Source organism: Anabas testudineus, chromosome 15, assembly GCF_900324465.2.
Source record: "Anabas testudineus chromosome 15, fAnaTes1.2, whole genome shotgun sequence".
Classification (NCBI taxonomy): Eukaryota; Metazoa; Chordata; class Actinopteri; order Anabantiformes; family Anabantidae; genus Anabas; species Anabas testudineus.
In genome coordinates, this window is record NC_046624.1 from 15098139 (window position 1) to 15119624 (window position 21486).

General features: G+C 40.5%; 2 protein-coding genes across 2 annotated transcripts; one reads left to right on the forward strand and one right to left on the reverse strand.

Annotated features, from left to right (window-relative positions):
• Positions 1-3179: 3179 nt before the first annotated feature.
• On the reverse strand, positions 3180-5096 carry LOC113158844 (zinc finger protein 62 homolog). The gene is made up of 2 exons (XM_026355122.1): positions 4820-5096; positions 3180-4279 (listed from the first exon to the last, which is right to left on the reverse strand). Exons 1-2 carry the CDS (start codon positions 5004-5006, stop codon positions 3300-3302), a joined length of 1167 nt encoding a protein of 388 aa, XP_026210907.1. The 5' UTR covers positions 5007-5096; the 3' UTR covers positions 3180-3299.
• Positions 5097-6778: 1682 nt separating this feature from the next.
• Positions 6779-20593, forward strand: adss2 (adenylosuccinate synthase 2). Its single transcript, XM_026355121.1, has 13 exons — positions 6779-7108; positions 12521-12623; positions 13528-13596; positions 13681-13731; positions 13900-13966; positions 15710-15817; positions 16042-16123; positions 16211-16337; positions 17338-17492; positions 17709-17833; positions 17940-18037; positions 18358-18507; positions 18724-20593. The coding sequence occupies exons 1-13, from the start codon at positions 6794-6796 to the stop codon at positions 18774-18776; spliced, it is 1503 nt and encodes a 500-aa protein (XP_026210906.1). The 5' UTR covers positions 6779-6793; the 3' UTR covers positions 18777-20593.
• Positions 20594-21486: the final 893 nt, after the last annotated feature.

The following is a 21486-nucleotide window of genomic DNA, read 5'->3' on the forward strand; positions in this document are numbered from 1 at the left end:
CCCAGTAAGCCATTTTCTGTGTTTGTGGGAGTATCAGTGTAACTCCCACACAGATTATTAAGTATTTATTATAAAACTGTGATTACTGAGAGAGGCCTGGCCAGCAATGGATTTGATCTTTTCCCAGTGTCGCCCCGTGTGGAAGGTACATGTGGGAGTTGAATTTCAGTCTCCAAATCTGGGGGCAGTGTGATGATCACTGTGGTCAGGGAGAACCGAGAGTGGGGAAGGAATCTGTGCGAAGGTTTTATGTAACATGGAGGTGTTTCAATTTCAGAATGAACAACTTGAACTGTATATATAAGTTGTCAGATCCCTTTTTTTAAATTAATGTTCTGGGTTAAAATTATTTAGTAAACCATTCTCTGAAAGTGACAAGTGTGGCTTAACTTGGGCCAGTCGTCAGATCTGTGAAGGACAACTGTGTGGAGGTATGTGAGGAAACAACTGTGTTGGACGTATTCCCTCCCAGCAGCGGCGTCAGTCATATTCTGTCTGCTTTTAAAAGTGGAGCTCTTCACTGCATCTAAGGCCCAGAGTGTGATTTACACATACTTGGAAGGGAAATGTATCATCTGGCCTTCTTCAAAGTTTTCTACAAAACAAACCGTCTTTGAGTTTACACTGTGGATTTAAAACCTCCACAGCAGGAATGTGATTAAATGGACTCCAAACTAAAAACAGAAAAACTCATCGGTTTCATCTTCTCGTTCCTGTCTGACAGCGTCAAACCCAGCTGTCCAACAGCCTGTTTCCATTGCCTAATATTCTGTTTGTTGCTATGTTTGCGTGCATGTTTCTCGTCCACAGGATGTCTTCCAGATGTTTTGTGTCCTCCACAGCGAATCTAACCTAGTTCTATCCAATCTCGCTCACCTCCATCAACACCTGGGTTTACATTTGAATTCCCCTCTGGCAGAGACTCAAATGAGTGGGTTACTGACTCACTGACTCAGTTATGTAAAAGCATCGTGGAATCCCTCATGACCATTGAGGGCCAGGATCGAATACGCTTTTTTTTTGTGTGGGTGTAAATGTCACTTTTCATGCAAAGAGATTACATATTCATACACACTCACACACACACTCACTGCCAGTGTAACCCCTGTTCTCCTGTGTTAATCTGTGAGACACAACCTGACCCACATAAAGAAAATCCCTCCAGTTCCACTCAGCAAGTTTCACATAATTTAACTGCACAGAAGATTAACCTCTTGCCCTCCTTTTTTTTCACAAAAGTATGGGTCATTTAGCTCAAATAGCCATAGTCTAAGGTAAATACTACAGTGAGTGCATACAGAGAAGTACACAGTAAAAGTCTCACAACATCCTGCAGTTTAAAGTAGTTTAGTCTGACATTTAGCAGTGATTCAAACACAAACAAATCACTGGATTAGATTTGATTCCACATTAAAACTAGACATAGTGGTGCACTGATCGCCACCCTCCATGCTCCATGTGTAAATGTAAAATGTTCCCAAGGATCCAGGGGTGTTTGCTAGTGATCCTGTGTCTTTAGGGGTGGTTGCATAACCAGATTAGGATAGTTGGTTTTAGGCTTGAGGGTCACTGAAGCCTGATTAGCACTACCTTTATGATCTAAAATCTGAATCGCCTGAAGCAGCTTCACAAACACAGATTCCTGAATGAGCTCCTGTTCTGTGTGAGACTTTGAGGCCACCAAGAAAAGATCCAAGTTGAGCTTCTAAGGCCTTTGTGGTGCTTTGACTAAACTAAAACGTGGTGGAGGAATAGCTCAATAGACCGTGTGAACAGAGTTTTACAGCTGCTCTAATGTGAAAGTGAGACGCAATTAGCAGATGAAATAAAATCTGCAACTGAACAAGGTAAAGTAAGTATTCCGTGTTTGTAATAACACATGCTTGAGGTCTGTGATAGCTTAAAGTTAAAGGGCAATAAATGTTACATACTTTAAATTATTTTAACCTCAAGTAAGAAAGATGTAGTTTGACTCTGAAGCGCTTTGCTGAATGCTGAATAGATACACTAAGGCTCCTTTAGTGACACCTACTGGCTGATCCAACCAGAAACAGAGGAGGTAAATTTAATATTTGTAACATTTGCCAAAAGTGGTGAATTAATTATTATGATATTTGTTATCTTATTGCTGCCACGTGTAACTAACCACTAGCAGATTTATACTCAGCTACATGTTATAAAGGTCAAGTGTGGTCAGACACTGGGAGGAGAGGAGGAGAGGTACTGAATCTGTTAGCTTAGGAAAAAATATTCTGTTTATCAGTTCCTTTCAGATGGAGTTTGTTATTGTGTAATACTTTTACACTACGGACAACTTCGGCCTTCAGGAATGTGGAACAATGCCAAATTTCTGTTTTAACTATTGCAAAAGAATCACATTCTGACTCTTTAATCTCCCAAGAGTGTCTTATAAAGATTGTTTCCCCACAGCTCACAGTTTATGACTCATCTTAAAATTCTCAGGAATAGATGTTAGATAAACGTTAAAATAATGTTTTCACAGTCTTTTGCAGACTTGAAACTATAACGGGGTTTTAGTATCGGTTTGAACCAAGTGATAAAATATTCAAATGTTTTAGGATTTTCTCACTCAGCTACATTCAGGAATGCATATGACGTTATCTGAGGCATCAATTCAAATAACATATAATTAATTCCAATAAAAATGACTAATGTCAAACAGCCTTATCATTAGTTCAAGTGTATTGTTTAATCAAATTTATCTGACACAGTAGCGTCTGGTGGATGTTGAAAAAATGCTTTAAGGATATCACCATATCAAGCTTTGACAGACAATAAAAGTCAGTTGTCCATGTCACCTTGACAGAGAGCTTCTGCCAACAAGAGTCATAAATATAGTTTTAAATATTCTTTCAGTATTCAAATTTGGCTTAGAACAAGTACAATTAATAAATTAATTTTTAGGTCTTCATAAAACAGAAAAACCTGCTTCCACTCATTTAAATAATTTTAAGGCGGCCTTGAGGATTTTACACAAATATTTTACTTTTTGGAAAATAAAACAATAAAAAATAAAAGAATTTTCACCAGAAAGGATTAACTCAAAGAAAACTATCTCACACAATATGGCACATGAACATTAAAACATCATATCTGATATGATACACTGTGCAAATGTTGGTAGTCTTGTTAGTAGTCTTAAGTTATTTGCACTTTGCTGTACAGAGAAATGTTGCTTGAGAAATGTTTAACTGTACACTCAAAAATGTTTTAACTCTTACGTTGCATCTCCAAAAACGGTCTAATACAGATCACAGTGGTTGAAAAAGTAGATCTTTCTAACTGTGAGTACCTAAGTGGTATTTTAGGTGTGTGCTCTGTAGAAATCCTCTGCCGCAGATTTCACACCGGTGTGGTCTCTCTCCTGTGTGGCTTCTCATGTGCTTCTTTAAATGTCCGCTGTGGGTGAAACTTTTCCGACAGTAAGAGCAGCAAAACGGCTTCTCGCCCGTGTGAATCCTCATATGTATCTTCAAATCCCCTTTCCGGCTGCACTCTTTCCCACAAACATGACAGCGATGCAATTTCACTCCGGCGTGGCTGGCCATGTGGTCAGTCAGGGAGGTTGTGCTTTTGTAGAGTTTACCACACACATGACAACATTTTGAGCTCTTGTGTGATTTAAGGTGCGTGTTAAGACTATCAGAGGACTCTAATGTCTTTCCACATACGGCACAAAGGACACCTGCGTCCTTTGAATGCATGCGAAAAGCATGATTTACCAGGTGATGAGTCAAGGAAAAAGATTTATTACACAAATAGCACTGATAGTCAGATGCTACTGCATTGAAGTCAGATAACTCGGAGCACTCTCTGGTGACTAAGGACCTCTGGTTTTGTTCTGTCTGTGTTTGGTTTAATGTAAAAGTTTCACTTTCTCTAACACTACAAATCCTTTCAGTTTGGATTTGAGTTCGTGAGGATGGAGATGACGCAAGAGGTAGCACAAACTGTACAATTTTTGTTTTCTGGAACTCCTCGCTTTCACAATTATCAGTCTGAGCGGGAAAAGTTCGTTTTGTGTCTTCCTCCTCATTTTTTCCCCAGACAGATGAATTAGATAAGTATGACACATCAGTGTCTTTCAATCCTGGAAACTGTCCTTCATTTTGCTGCAGGCTGACGCAGAGGTCTGGGCCTTCCTCTTTAATGTGTCGAGGCTCTGGGTCCATCTGGTCGATGCTGAAGCACGGCTCTGGCTCACTATGGCACTGCTCGGGGAGAGTTTCCTCTTTACATGTAGACGACAGAGAGACGTCTGAAAAAAAAAAGTAAAGAACTTAAAAGTTCTGCATCATTCACATGAACAAACGTTATTCAGTGTATTCTCATGTTTGACAAACAAAAGCATCATTGCATTTGAGAAGAGGGGACAAAGCACCTCAATGTTCTCAATCCATTAACGGTCTGGTTGGCTAATTGTTGCAGTTGTAATTGTTTTATTATTATTGAATATATTAAAAATCTGATGGTAAAATTTTAAAACATTTTTTATTTAACTAGGACAAACACATGCAGCTTAGAATAAACCTATAAATCTATACTCTACAATGAAAGTCCTGTTTTCAAAGAAAAGAAAAAAAAAGTCCCAGAACTAAAAATGTTTAAAATAGCTAGTTTGACAACAATAAATATAATAATAATAATATTATTGGATTGGATTACATGAATATTAATTTGACCTCACAATGCTAACAAGAGTAACTTTACAGAAAATGAACACATTCTGTAGAGATAAAAACCCTTTTGGCTGATTAGTCGTGACAAAATTAAAAATAATAAAAGATCCTACTCAGACCTGTTGTTTTTCTTTGGTTTGACACAAACTCCAGCACTAAACCTCTCAGACGTTCAACCTCCTGTTTACAACTGGACGCTTCTTCTTCATATTTTGCTATTGTGCCTTCAAAAACCTGGAATATTTCTTCCGCGGCAGCGTTTAGCCGCTCGTTTACGAAAGCCCTGAGAAGTAGCGGAGTAGACATTTTTTATACGACTGTTAACATAAATGTGAGCGACTTCAAGAAGAAATTGTAGAGTCAGTTCCCTGTGGTGTAAGCTAACAAGCTAGGGAAGTAGCAATAAACAAACCGTAGTGCGCATGTCAGATATCTGCTGCCCCCTGCAGGAAAACGAGCGGTAAGGTCGTTGTTTTGAAACGACAGTACTAATACTGTATAAAATACTGCTTTACAAGTAAAATATATGTGTTGCACTTTTGTTTAAGCAAAAGTATGTAAATCAGAGCAATAATTAGATTACAATTATCCTACTTAACCATGCACATGTAAGTAGCATTTTACTGTACTGTGTATTTATTTGACACTTGTAGTTTCTAGTAATTTTAAGATAAATTAGATAAATAAAACAAAATACAGAAAATTTCAATAAAAACAACCATTGAGACTTTATTGATTCTCTGTGTGAAATTCACGTGTAAGTAATTCACGTGGCTATGTAACTTATATTCATATATTATATAGTTTAGCTGTGAAAATTATTTTATTATTATATATTATTTATACATTAATGACTGACTATTTAAAACGAGGTCAGTTTTTTAAGAAGAGCCTGAGTCGTGACCTGTCCTCACTGCTCCCTGTGCTCCCTGTCATCCGCCCACTTGACCATCTGTCCCACGTTGGGCTCAAAGGAGATGAAAGGACAGTCGTGATGTGAGCTGTACCTGGCACCGAGCATCACCACCTGCAGCAGGTACGTAAGATAAGCCTGGAAAATAGAAAAACAAATGAATCAGTGGATTATCAGCCTGTACTCTGACAAACTGTTTGTATTCTGCTCTGAAAAACTCAAAAGAGTGTTGTGTTTTATGTTTCTTTTTGTGTTCGACATGGAGCCATCATTAAGAAAGGAATATGTTAACATGGTTCTTGTTATGGTGCAGTATAATAAGAACATGATGCTCCACACTGTGAGCAGTAGGACACTTGCATGCATTTCTGATCACCACTGGAGGGAGCCAAATAATTAATCACATTTTAGGCCCTGAATGACATAATAAGAAATCCTGAGACTTTTGGGGCCCCCTGCAGACTGGGACCCCTGTGCAGTTACACATTCAGTCCAGCTTTGTTAACCTCTTTTTAGTGGATTTTACACCTGCTGGGCTTGAACACAGACAAGGGAAGTGAAACTTAAATGACAACACTTCTGTTGCACCATTATTATTGCGAAATGAGTACGATCTCTGTTGTTTAGCCACTTTTATATTTGTAAAATGTTTATTTTTGTTATGAAACTAAACAATATCACCATTTTCTTTCTTTCCAGCCTATTTGTAAAATCTGTCCCACAAATCTGCAGCTGTGTTTCATCTAGACCAGATTCAACAAGTGCAGCCGGGATGTAAGAAAGAAGGATTTCCTTATAAAAGACAAAATAAACCTTTTGAAACAGTGTTTTGTTTGTTTGTTTGTTTTCTTATCTGGATGAATCAAGAATCCATGAAATGATGAGAAGAATTATTTGATGTAAACTGTGTAATCTCCCTTTTATGTGTTTTCACATGTAAAACTAGGAGTAATCACAAAACTGTCTTTAATGAATCTGAACTATCTGGTTAGTTAAGTGGGTTTTGATCCAGTTCTGGTCTGATGTGGTGTGAAAGGGGAATAAAATGACGTTTCTTTATGTCTTTACACATGAAATAAATTAAAAAAAAGCTTCACATCTGGCTCTCATGCTGATTTAAACCGGGTCACCAACACTATTCAGTGATGAAGAACCGGAAAACCCTCAACTTTCCCCTTAAATGAACCGTCGAATCGGAAGCGGACTTCAGCGCCGTGCCTCTCCACTCCTCTCAGCTGTCTGCGGCGCAGCAGCGCGGTGCGACAGGGCGCACAAGACGAGTGCAGACAGACAGGACCCAGCGGACATGTCGGAGAGCGGGAGTCTGGAATCTGCCGGGGCCCCGAACGGGAGCGACAGCCCGGCGAAACGGGCCCCGAGACCGGCCGTCGGCAACCAAGTGACCGTGGTGCTGGGGGCTCAATGGGGCGACGAGGGGAAAGGAAAAGTTGTGGATCTGCTGGCGCAAGACGCGGACATGGTGTGCAGATGCCAGGTGGGTTAGCTCCTCATGCTGCATTCACTTGCTATGCGTCCTTTCCAGATGGAGCTCGTTCCCGGAAATCCCACCGGGAAGAGCAGCGATCCTCCCCCGGTGTTCCGCGGAGCTAACGCCGGGGTGCTAGCTAACCCACATCCCCGTCGGCGTGCCGCTCGCTAATGTCACCTTGAGTCCCTGCTAGCTCCCGCACGGCTCCACAAGCTGTGATGAGTTGTCTCCCGTCGTGTGCACATGACGAGGCAGACGAAGGTGGACGCAGCGAGCAGGTGCATCTTTCACTGGCCACCATGAGTGCGTTAAAAAGCAGGCTAGGGCGCAGCTAGCAGAGCACCGTGTGCAGCAGGTTGGAGCTGGATCCATTCAGAGACGTGTGGGTTCACATCATCCTGCACCAGCCTGACAGTGGAAATGTTATTAACGACACTAAAGCAGCGGTGCACAGCTGTTAAATCCTCTTATAGCAATAGTCAGGGGCTCATATCCACACTGACAGAGGTGTTGGTTCCTTTAGTTCATGTTGGCCAAGACTAGATCCTTTTTAATGGGGGTTCTGGTGATCTGACCCACTCAGGGGTCTGTTGAAGCTCTGTATTAACAGGATAAATGTTCACATCGTACAAAAGCCACCTTTCTAATAAAGGATCATCACTAGTTGCTTTGTTAATGGTTGAAAAGTTAATTACTGCTCTATAGTGAGTGGAGCTGAAAAACCAGTGAATCAACACAAACATGAGAAGAAACAGTTTTTATTTGTCATTAATCATTTCAGTCGCTTTTAAACAAAGATCCCAAATATTCTCCGACTCCAGTCTCTCCAACAGGACATGTTTGAGTAGTTTGATTTTGATGTTTTGGTTGAAGTTTCATTGATGAATCAGTCGCTGTCTTTGAGCCACTGTTAACAGCCGTGTTAGGGTTGTGGAAAATGCTCTTACAGACTTCTGATGTTACATACCCACCGCACACTAGTTCAGGGGTTCGTGCACAGGTCCATACGTCTCTCAAAAAGCTTTGGTTGCAGGCCAGCAACAGACTACGAGCAATGTTTTTATCTGTTCACAGCACGTCACAGGCCACTGTTTTCGCAGCCTGCCCCAGTGTGCAGCAGGATTTCTGTCTGTATAGTTGCTGAAGGACAGTGCTGTGTTTCAGCTGGGCATAGTTGGACCCACAGGAAGACTTCCACAAGCTGGCCAATGGGAGCAGAGCTGGGGCCCCAAAATAAAATATAAACTGTAAATGAATCATAATATGGCCACTTTAATTAATTAAGCAGAACTGCTTAGTTCCTGGAAAAGCACCTGCAGCCAGATTATAACCTATTTATAGCTCATTAACATTTACAGTATAACTGCAGACTTAACGCACCGCAGATCCATTGTTTCTTCAAATTAAACTTCTGCTTAGAGCCCTTTTGAGAAACACTCAACACTTTGTTAATATCATACTAACATTCATAACTGATGACTTATTGCAAGGACGTTCGGTCCTTCTGCTGCAAACACAGAACTGCACAGTTTGACACTGTTTGTTCTGCAGGAGGCTGTTCAGTCAGCACCGTCACACCTGCAGCAAACACCGTCACTGCTGCTACAGTAGCTTCAGAGTGACCAAATATCAATTCAAGCAAAAACTCCAAATAATTAGTTGTTTAATTGCACTTCATGCCACCTATCCCGGGTTTGAAATGCATTCTTTTGGATTTAAATAACTATATCATTAGGAAATATTGTTATATACTGCGAGGAAGTACTGAAAGAAATGATGTTATAATAAATACTAATTGTCTAATAGGTGAGAATTAAAAGAAGCAGGACGGGGGACAACAGAGTCCAGGCCAAAATGTTTAAAAAGCTTCTACTGCGGTGGCCTAGAGCCACATACTAACATGTTTTCCATTGACCATTTATCTGCTCCAGGAAAACTGAAGTCTGGTCATATTTGGTCTACTGCTGTCTCCCTGTGTATTCACTCAGCCCGTCCAGACTTAAAACAGTTATTATATCAGTGAACAACTCAGCTGAGTTCAGTTTAGCTGTTTGTGTTCGAGCGACAGCGTGGAGTACTTCCTAATTTTGATCAGTAGACTTGTAAAACCTTAAAGCTGTCTGGAGTTACTGCGTGATATGTGAGAGTGTGCACGTACTGTAGTAAAAGACTTTTCTGAATGGGGAAATAAACGGATCTGTGCTAAAGCTAATCAGCCAGTTTCAGTGTTTTCAGCCTTTTTAGTTGTCAGTACGCAATGTTACTGCAATCGCGATATCATTTAGGTCAAGAGGAAACCACAAGTTGACATTCAGTTCAGCATGATGTGAAAAAAACGTTAATATTTAAAGGTGCAGTGTGTGTTTTTTTTTTTTAATATTATTATTATTATTTTATTGTTATTATTGTGTGTCAGCGGAAAAAAGCAACACACACACAACTGACACAGCAAACAGTATCACATCTAAACATCCAGCATTGTATTTCATTTGGAGCAGTATTCACTCTCACTTTGAGTTAATCATCCAGCTTTTCAGCTGATTAATTGATGATGATAACAGTTCACTGATATATGATATGTTGGAGCTCTGCTGACAGGTTCTTACTTTATCCTACCACCGTGCTTCGTCTCCGAGCTGCTAGTGTTGCTGTAGCCTCTGTTATATTTAATATAACAAAAAAATTCAATCTGAACATGATCTCCTCTCGAGCAGCTAAACACGAGCAGCGAATAAATGAGATACAGTTTAATTTTATAACCGGAAACCTTTGATAGAGGGAATCTGTGGTGAAACAATTTATAAGATATGAACATTTGAACAGTAGAGCTGCAACAGGTTCAATATGATTAAAGCTGTTTAATCTAATCGAATCAGATCTAATCAATTCATTGTATTTGTTTTTCAATCAAACATTTGTGCTTCAGCTTCTCAAGTGCTGAAGATTTGCTGCTTCATTTTTTCATGTGATTCTGTATTTGACGGCATCACTTTGGAGCTTTTTCACGTCTTTTTGACATTTCATAGATTTTTATAATCTGCTAATCTATTGACTCAGTCTGTGGAGTTCAGCAGACGGTTGTTTCTGTAAATAACAAATTGACATAACAGAGATTCTCCTAAGCCTCCGAGCTTCCTTTCCCCCGACAGGAGACGTGTAAAAATAAACCACTTTACTGCGGTGGTCCTGGACAGCGTCCCCTACATACATTAAAGTGTGTGTGGACGCTCTTTAGGGGCCTGTCGATGTGCGAGTGAGCAGTGAAGTGCTGGAGCAGATACAGCAGCGTTGATCTTTTTATAAAATGGGCTTTGCCAGCAGTCCTGCTCGGTGTTCCTTACAGCGCTACGAGGTACAGTCGGGGGGTTACAGTGGAAAGAGGGTGTGTAGCTGCAAAACAGACCTCAGGAGACTGACGGCAGGTCGTCATCAGTCATTACTGTGAAATATCGTATATCAATGTCGTGCCAAGTTAATGGTGCAGATACTTTCTTACACCTTTACGGCTTCAGTATTTAAATAAACTGTTCTGTCAACGTAATCTGTTGCTATGAAGTAGGATCTGATTTGAATACAGGGGTCTATGAAGTTGTTGGTGAGGTTTCTATAGCCCTGTTAAGGTATTTTTACTTCAATATCGAGTGACAGTGGGGGATGAAAGGTGTTTTACGCAGTGATGAATCCACAAATAATTATCACCTGAACCTGCAGCTTCCTGCTGCTTTATGGAGCTTCACACCGAGGTTCAGCACATTGTGAACCCGTCTTCTTGGCCTCTTTACTGCTCTGCCTCACTCCCCGCTCTCACACGATCGTATTCGGGAACAAGAAGGAGCTTTTAACAGTGAAAGACTCTAAAACCCCATTGTACGCGATGTGCTCAGCACCAAACAGCAAACGGACACATAGTGGAGCTCTTAACAGTGAAAGAAGAAGATATTCAAAGGGTAAAATGTGGACATTCAACAGGTGACAAACAACAAATCTAAATAAAGTTTTATGAATATCTGTCCTTATACTTTCGATTTGGATGAGGTACAGGTGCTGCCAGCAGAGTCACACCACTTGTTTCATTGTCATTCGTTTGGAGTCGTGTTTCTCTCAATTGTTTGTATAATAACAGCACAAAACCAGAGGAACCTGCCAAACATCTCCTCTTTCCTGACCTCGCTCTGTTAAATCAAATCCTCTCCGGACCTCTTTATGTAATCTTACAACACAGTGAGACACCGGAGCTGCCTCAGCAGCTGATCCTTAGAAGTGTCTTCTGAGGCGGATCACAGGAGTGCATGAGAACCAGAGTTAGGTTTTTTTGGAAGGGAGGGAGGGGGGTGGTGGAGTGGATCGTAAAAATATCTAAAAAAAAAAAAAAAAAAAAGAGGCATCTGTCCACCTCTTTCTGCCCCCTCTCCACCTTCAGGGTGCTGCTGTTGCCAGGAATAAACCCTGTGTGGTCAAAGCACATGCTGGGCTTGATTTATAACCACAGGCTGCAGCATTAGGAGCACGTCGTGGTCACAGGACCGACCGAGTGGAACTGGGTAGAGAGCAGTGACGCAAGTTGCAGAGGCATGAATGGTCCTGCAACTGTTTTATCACCATCACAGCAAAAATAACATCTAAAAAACTCTCTCACCCTAGTTTTTGGTGCTTTGCTTATGTTCTTTCACTGTTTTTCTCACTGTTTTTCCATCTGTATGTTTTATTATGGACTCACCGTTCCCTCTTTATGCTCCACTTTGGCATTTATATCTCCATTATCAGCCTTAAATCTTCTTATGTCCTATTGAAACGGTACTGGAGGGATGTTTGGCTGGTTATTACACAGAATGGGTGTGAATTTGACCTCTTGAACTTAACTCCAATATCTCTAATGACAGGAAAACAAAAATATTTACATTCACATATGACAAAGAAAAACAAAATCTTCACATTTGAGAAGCTGGAACCAGCAAATATTCGGCATTGATTTATTGTTATGAAATTGTTTTTTTTTTTTTTTTTACACAGTAAAGCCAGTTGGTGAACATGCAGCCTGTTGTAACTTATTTCTCCAGCAGCAGATCCTGTAGTAAGTTAAAGGCAAATGTCTGCGATATTTACCGTCTATATACTGTTTGTTTTTTCAGGTAGGGGCTGAGAGAAAGCAAGCCTTGACAGGACACAGGTTTTGTCTTTGGGTGTGTCAACTGGAAGATTATTCACTGCATGTTTAAACTAGAATTCAAATATCTCATTTTGTGTTCTGTTTTTGCTGAGATCAGTGAGTTTACACTGTACGTGAGATCATAGCACATCCTGATATACAGTAGGAAAACACTTAGACCGGTGGTTCAACATTCAATGCGCCTTCCAGCTCCACCTAAGTTTCCTCTCCTTGTTTGTCTCCACTCATCAGTCTCTGTCTCTTCTCTGCAGGGCGGCAACAACGCAGGACACACAGTGGTCGTCGACTCGGTGGAGTACGACTTCCACCTCCTCCCCAGCGGCATCATCAATCCCAAGGTCACCGCTTTCATTGGTGTGTGACGACAACAGACACAAACACTTAGATTCACACACGTTTGTACGGTCTACACCAGAGCGCAAACACAATTTCTTTCCTCGCTATTGTCTTGATGAATTGATGGTCGTTGCTGTTAGCCTGCTGCTCGTCGTCTTTTTTTACAGCCTCCATTTTGATGACTGCTACTGTGTGTGTTCAGTTTGACTCGGAGCCAGACTGCGGTCTACATCACATCCACTCATCTGCAGTAACTTCATTAGCTAATGGTGTCTTATACATTTTTTCCAGCACTGAACCGTCCACGTATTTGCACGTTAACATGGATATCTATATGATCTATTAGCACTTAATAGCATTTCAGCTTCCCCCTCTTTGATATAAAACACACTAATGCCACTCTGCAGCTCTCAGATTGCTTTGCAGGTTGTGTAAAATGTGACGTGCACTTGTATCTGTTGTGAGGTTCACATGTGATGTTAGTTTGAGTGACATCTTGTTTTGTGAGGCTTTTACTGCTCTTGTATTTCAGCTCTAGTTAGCTTTGATTATCATTTACGAAAGAAAACTTGATTTTTCTTGTAGCAACAAGTAAACATTTACTCGTGTTTACAATAAACGACCTGAGACAAAGGAGCAGTGCGGTGCAGTGTGATTCAAATAGTTTATAACCACGTCTCCGGCACTTATTCCGACTCAGTCATCAAAATAGTTTGTTTGTTTTCTACCCACATGTCTTAGATTTAATTTGGCCACAATAATTACCTCATCTCCTAAACTTAATGCAATGGCCAGATGTTTAAATATTCTCGAACTGGCATCTTTTGCACCGGCTCTAACAGAAGTATTGAGAGAAGAAGAAAATTTGTTCTCTGCTTTTAAGGGACGAGTTTTTCTCTGTTTTGTTTATTTTATACTTAAGGCAATGGCGTTGTGATTCACCTTCCAGGCCTGTTTGAAGAGGCAGAAAAGAATGAACGCAAAGGAAAAAGTGAGTGATGCACAGTTTCTTAAACGCGTACAGTGCATAACAAGTGTGTGCTCCTGTGTACATCGTGTGTTTGTGTGTTTGAAGGTCTAAAAGACTGGGAGAAGAGGTTGATCATCTCAGACAGAGCACATATTGGTAAGTGCTCCTAGGTCCGCTTCTGGACTTTTGGTTAGCTTATGTGTGAATGTTTGAGTGCACACACTCAAAAGTGTGTGTGTGTGTGTAGGTGTGTGTGCGTATGCGTGAGCCTTGCTTTCTCTGAGGTGTGTGAGAGTGTGTGTCCCCTCTCTCCCTCCTCCACAGTGTTTGACTTCCACCAAGCGGTTGATGGCGTACAGGAACAGCAGAGGCAAGAACAAGCAGGCAAGAAGTAAGAAATGTGTTCCTTTAAAAATGGCTGCAGCGCACGCACACACACACACACACACACTTCACACACACACACACACACTTCACATACAAACACAACACAACACTTGGGCAACAACATGAAACTAAAGTAAAAGTTTTGTTAATGAAACTGTAGCATAAGGAGAATTTAGATGTTTCTCCAGGAGTTGGTTGTAGTTAAACAGTAAAATAAAACATATATAATTCGAACACTGCTCTGCCGGGTGTTGTCCTCAGAGACGGAGGGCGTAGCATCACCTGAGCAGGTGGAGCAGGTTCCAGACACAAGTATTTCGTGTAGTAAATATGCGGATTCAATAGTCTTTGTTGTGCCGCACCGCTTTTAAGCAATGTTGTTCCCCCAGGCAGTGAACCAGACCCATCGTACAGTATGCGAGGAATGTTAAGCCGAGCCTGAGGAGCGCTCAGAATATTAAGCTCAACAGAGACCCAGTGTATTCCTGTTCAAAGCTAGGTTGTCTTTACCAGCTCGTCCACCAAAGCCCCAAACACCCAGCCGGCTACTGTGTGTGTGACAGAGAGAGAGAGTGCATTTTCACTGCAGGGCCTTAATGGCACAGTCATTATAGGCTTTTAGCAGATTGCTAGACAGCCTGGTGGATTTCCTGCATCATGTCCTGCTCCGTGCTCCTGGAAAACAGGGTAGAATTCAGTCACAGTGACAAACATTAGAGATTTATGGACTGTCATAGTCATATATGTGTGTTTTGTACCAGTGGTTTTTAGTTTTGTGAGATTGCACTTTAAACTTTACAAGTTTTAGGCTTGATGGATGGTTGTAAACTGCTAGAACATTAGAAAGAAAGTTGTAGAAAGTAAAAAAGCACAGAATCCGGCAAGCAGTGTCCTTAAAGTACACATTTGAATTACATTTGAATTACATTTGAATTACACAAGCTACAAAACTCAAGCATAATTATGTGAATGATAGAATTTTTCCTATAGATTATAGGAATTAGTCAGAACTTGGGCTCAGAGATTTTCAGTTGTGTAGAAACGTCCAACAAACTCAAAAGAACAATTGAAACCAACTGTTAGTTGAGAGACAACTCGGATCATTCACATCAACTGTTCCTCTAGTAGCTATAGAAACATCATCACAAATCAAAGGTGTAGAGTTTCCTTAGTTACAAATTCATTAACGACAGGATGCAGCAGCTTTTATTCACTCAAATTTTCAAATCTGTTCCCAAAGGCAAAAAAAACAATTAGAAAAAAATCCAAAATGTTACTGGAAATGTAGCAAACATTTATTTATTTATTCAATAATCACATTACTCATCTAATTTTTACACCGCTGTACTGTTACTGTTACTCACAGTGAGTCTGAGTCCGTTCAGCAAGTCTCAGAAACATGACGGCTTTTCACTCATGCACAGCGCACTGCGACTGGATACCACAGGTTTTACTGAGGCTGCTGCTAATGATGAAACCTAATAACCATAGAGGATCTTTGGCTATTTCCATTCTGTAGTTTGCATGTGGGGTGCACAAATTTTGCTGCGCTGAGCTTTCCTTTTAAAAGACCGGCATTACGGGAAACAGTAGAGGATCGAACGGCACATGTACACTGTGTAATAAAGTGTGTTAACTGAGAATCAGCATTTGTTCTGAGTAGTTTTACAATAATTAGGTGGATGACGTAAAGAACGGTATAAAGAGATCTCATGTTTATGTTACTTTTTATTTTTCTCCTGTCCAGCCTCGGGACAACAAAGAAGGGGATTGGTCCAGTGTACTCAGCCAAGGCAGCACGTAGCGGTCTCAGGATATGTGACCTGCTGGCTGACTTCACTCACTTCTCTGAAAGGTCAGTTCCAGTTAAAATTACTAACTTTTTTTTTTTTAGCCGGGGTTTAAATGTGGTTCTTAGGTTATAAACCTGTTTTACCACTAAAAGTCTTTCTCCAGGAATGAAAAATGTGTGTTGATCTTATTTACCTCATTTCCATGTTTCAGGAATGTTCATAAGGGTGTTTCGCAGCTTGATGTGAAATAAAATTGATCAAAACTAATCAGCGTTGCCTGTTACAGGTATAAAGTTTTGGCCCAGCAATACAAGGCTATGTATCCAACCCTGGAGATTGACATAGATGGAGAGCTGGTGAAATTAAAGGTATTAAAAAAATACAAAAGTATTCATAGTTTTAGTAAATTGTCCTTGTTACAGTAAACTTCTACATGCTATATACTGTAATTATAGGACTATGTGGAGCGGATCAAGCCCATGGTGAGAGACGGTGTTCACTACATGTACGAGGCTCTTCATGGTCCTCCTAAGAAGATCCTGGTGGAAGGAGCCAATGCAGCACTGCTGGACATAGATTTTGGTCAGTTTATCTCTGTGAGCATCGTTTTTTGCTGCAGCTAAGCGCAACGTTACCCTTAACTTGAACTGTGTGTTTTCAAGTCATCATTTTAAAAAATAAGTTCTTTGAGCTAACCTGTAGTTTGAGAATAAATGTCTGCAGTGACCCTGGGTTGTTGCCCTAAGCTTTGTGATGCTCTTTACAAAAGCCTGCTTGGAGCTCAGACTAGAGACTGTGGTAAGTTTGCTAACTGCTACTGGCATCCAGGCTTGACGTGCACACTCACACATGTTGACACCACTCAATGCCACCTGATTATGCATGAGCACAGAGGCACCCTGTGTCAGCAACAGTCAACAATCATTAAATATTCTTAAAAGGTTGAAGTTTGAAAGAATGACAGCTGTGTTGTTCTTGACAGATAATGATATACTCCACAAAATATAATAATCTTTTAGAGGTTGTAGTGTTTAACGGAGCAGATCTGTCATTATCAACCACAGTGACGGCACTGAAGTGCAGTCAAAACATGCTTGTAATAGCTCTTGTGGTGTCTGGGCACGGTGTCCTGTACACTGATAGTCTAAAAACCTCTCCAACAGGATGCATCTGTACGTGATTATAAGTTGTAGCAAATGTCACAGTAGCATCACCTCTATCAAGATGTATTTTACATTTCTGAGCATGTTTAGCATCAGTATTTAGCAAAAAAGCACTTTGACAGCTCACATGACTTCTAGTGGACTGAGAGTGGTCGTCGTCCAGCCTCTAGACACAGATCTTTGTTTGCTGTTATCACTGTTATTTAGTGTTAAAGTAATTCTGTAAGTGAACCTCTTTGGGTGTGTGTGATGACTTGACTTTACTGAGTCTAAATGTTTCTTAACAAGGAGGGATAAAAGTCAGAGGTTATGGGTGTGTTTTTTTATTTTTGTATTTTCACTCTACAATGCATGTTTGTTCAAGTATCTTCAGTGTGAAATAAACGCATCATCAGTCTTTGCTCCTTGTGTTGTTGCAGGGACGTACCCGTTTGTGACGTCGTCCAACTGCACGGTGGGTGGGGTGTGTACGGGCCTCGGCATGCCGCCTCAGAACGTTGGAGAGGTTTATGGTGTCGTTAAGGCGTACACCACCAGAGTAGGCATCGGAGCATTCCCCTCAGAGCAGCACAACGTAAGAGGACATGTGCAGTAACTCCTTTAATAACATGCTAAGACCTTTAAAGTCTTTGTTTGTACAAATTCTATCACCGCCCTGAATACAGAAGCCAGTCTTTAATGGTTTTGGTCTCTGCTACTGGTTTTTATTACATTAAAGTCTCTACATTAAAAGCTCTTCAGACATTTTACAAAAGGTCTCATGAACCGTCTGCGTCCATCTCGTCTGTAGGAGATCGGAGAGCTGCTTCAGACTCGGGGGAAGGAGGTTGGAGTGACCACGGGCAGGAAGAGGCGGTGTGGTTGGCTGGATCTGGTGCTCATCAAATATGCACACATGATTAATGGCTTCACTGCGTGAGTTTACTGTATTTTTGTTTTGTTATTCACAGTAAGATGCAGTAACTTTGTAGAGGGACCCACTGCACACTTAACAACCTCCCTGTCTCCTTTGTTTTCCCAGTTTAGCACTAACCAAACTGGACATACTTGATGTGCTCCCAGAGATCAAAGTGGGCGTAGCGTACAAAGTCGACAACCAAACCATACCTCACTTTCCAGGTGAGCTGATCTGTTAAAGTGTGGAAATAAATTCTAAAATAAAGCGGACGAATAATATTATTTTAAAAGTTTCCTTTCATGTCATCTGTGTGTAACATCCAAAAACATCACATACTGTAACAGTGACGTGCAAAAGAAGAAAATATAGAACAGAAAACAACAATATAACACATCTTGATGAGAGTTTAAAGAGAGCTCCACTTGACAACAGAAGCATATTGATCTATTGTCATAGCCGTTTGATTGCAGTCTCCTGTGAAGCTGATAGTGTGATATTTTCCCCCCTATCTCAACCCCTCATCTCATTGATTCTGTGCCAGCCAATCAGGAGGTGTTGCAGCGTGTGGAGGTCCAGTACGAGACGCTGCCCGGCTGGAACAGCGACACCTCGGCTGCTAGAACCTTTGAGGAGCTGCCCGAGAACGCCCGGAAATATGTCAGCTTCATTGAGGAGCACGTGGGAGTGCCTGGTATGACTACACACACACACACACACACACACACACACACACACACACACACACACACACACACACACACACACACACACACACACACACAATTATAGATACACAAAATACAGAATGGAGCCAACCTGTGTGCTACACATACACAAGAAATCAGGAACAGAACCTGGTCTCTGGTGTAGAGGATTGAACATCTACCTCTGCTTCTCTGTTTCTCAGTCAAATGGATCGGAGTGGGAAAGTCTCGGGAGTCTATGATCCAGCTGTTCTAGGTGGGGGAACAAGCAAAGAGGATGGACAGCCCCCGTACTTCACACACCCACACACACACACACACACACACAGCCTAACTACCTGTCTCGACTCTCCGGCAGAGACACGACCATCACGTCTGTTCTTAACGCTTTACCACTGTATCATCAGACTGGACCTCTCTGGATCGGACGCCCATCAGACTCACCTCCCTGTGTGAACGTCTGTCAGGATTTTTAACTGTTTTAAACTTTAGGAGAACTGTTCCGCCTCTTTAAGTCCCTGTTTAGGTTGTTTATGTTGTAGCATTTTATTTCAGGCACACTCTGCAACACCAGCTACCATCAGGCCCGACAGTGGACATGAGGGAATGGACTCGACACACACACAAACACACAGATACCTGCCTGGAGGAACTGTCCAGATGTTCACTTGTGTGTTTAGTTTTTTTTTTTGTTGTTGTTGTTGTTTTTATTTTCCATTTACACTGTGTTCAAAATGCTCTGTGCCAGTCTGGTGTATATCAGTTCAAACGTTTTAACATCTGCACTTTAGATGCTTTGGAATATAATATATATGCTTTATTTCTTCTGCCAGGTGAACTGCACATCCTGACACGATAAAGGGATCCTTAAATATTTTAAATGTGTCTTTTATGTGTTTGTTTTTTCATCATCAGACAAATTCAATGGCCTTGTCATTCAACCAAAAAAAAAAAAATTAGCTATGAAACTTCTTGTAACTGCTTCCACTGAATGCTGTCGATGAGATATGGACGCACATTTTCCCGTTCTTTGAGAAGGGTCCTGTTTTCTGTCCATTCTCGTTCTTGTTTTTGTTATTTGAGTACCGCAGATTTTTTTGCACCTTTCACTTCGATGTTCTGTTGAAGAACGAATCACATCAGTACTGTAAGATATGATCTTTAAGTTTTTAAGTTGTTATGTTAAAGGGGTTCTTCACTGATTTATTATTGCTTTTCCAAAACGTTAGGGGACTCTCAAGAGGCAGATTGTCTTTAAATGTTATTGGAATTATTGTAGATTATTACTGTAGTTTGGGTTTACACATCCCACATTGTCCCCAATGTAATTTGTCTTTTATTACGTAACAGTCATGACATGCAGGATGGATTTTAGTTTTAATTTATTTGACATAAGGAAGAGAACAGTCACTATTACACTTCCAGATTTTGCAGTTTAACTTTATATTTATGTATTTCATATACAGTAGGTGATGATAGAAATGGGAAAAATGCTTATGCATGTTTAAAGACATCAAGATGGCTGTATGATTGGAGAATTCATCATGTGGGTACTGTGCATTCACAATAATTTAACACCTTGATTAGTTATGTGGATTTATTACCTTGATAGTTGATCTACTCAGTTTGATAAACTGGAGCTTTAGCATTTGGATGTTGACATCATTGTTTATGAGCAGGAAACTTGTAGTTACAATAACCTGATGATGCGGATGTAGCATAAGATCAAACATTAAAAGACTGTACACTGAATTTTATTTGTAAAATTAGTGGAGTACCCCTTTAATGAGCCTTTAATAAGTGGACGACCAGAAACAAAACAGCTACCCATGTAGCTGAGCTCATTATTAGACTTGCCATATTAAAATATTCTTTTTGCCACACAACTAAAGGCTCTGATCGGATCTGCTCTGAAATAGTCTTTGTTTTTAAGGGAGAAGCCTAAATTACACATTTCCAGAGTTTTATGCCAAACATGATAACATGAATGGGTTTGATACGAGTTATTGCTGGGAAGCCTTTAGTTAAATGATCACAGATGTACTTTTGGAATAAAGTGCTTGTCAAAATCAATGATATGAGTTATAATTGTGCATAATCCCTGTGTTCTCTTATGGGTCGCCTACAGTCTGAACAACTTCCCTCAGGACAGTAATTATAATGGGGTTTTACAAACTGCACCAACAACTACAGAAACTATTGGACTAAAACTCAACACAAGATGTACTTATGTTTTTTTTTCTGAATTGTTAGAAGTGAAGCAGCTCTCATTGATGAAAAAAAATCATTCAAATAAACCCCTGTCGCTCCTGTCGGCCCTCTAGTGGTGATTCACTGAGTGCTGTCAGTTTGGTATCTGTGGCTCTGTATGTGCTGTTCTTCTGTACTCGAACATTTATCCCTTTACTCGCTCACACTGCCAACATCTCATTAAGACTAAGTGAATGTTTTAGGCATCATACGCACAATTTACACACTCCTGTATACACCGTGTTTCCTTTTTATTTCTAGTAAAGTGATTTTTAGGCTGCAATCATCATAACTTCCAAGAATTAAAAGAATCGTGACATTTGATGTTTTTGGAAACTTTGGGATCTCAAATTAAAATAAAGTCTTTTGAACATCATCTGGCTGCAGAGATTGAGTTTTTAATAATGGTGGGATTTCGAGAAGTTAAAGAAACATATTAAGCTCATCTATCTCCTGTATTTGTTCATTTTGTGTCATACCTCTTGCAAAATAAGTGATTTTAAAGAGAAAAGGACAAAAAAATCTCGAAAATGTGAATCAGTATTTTCTTATTTATTGTTTACACAGACATTTATTTTACGTCCATTGATTTGACTGGTATTGTAAGTGCCAGGTCAAGAGCGATGATTGGCTTTATTTGTTTCTGTTGTCATCTCTCCATCTGACCCACAAAGCACAATAGTGTGTTTGTGTTTCGCCTCATGTCGACTGTGTTC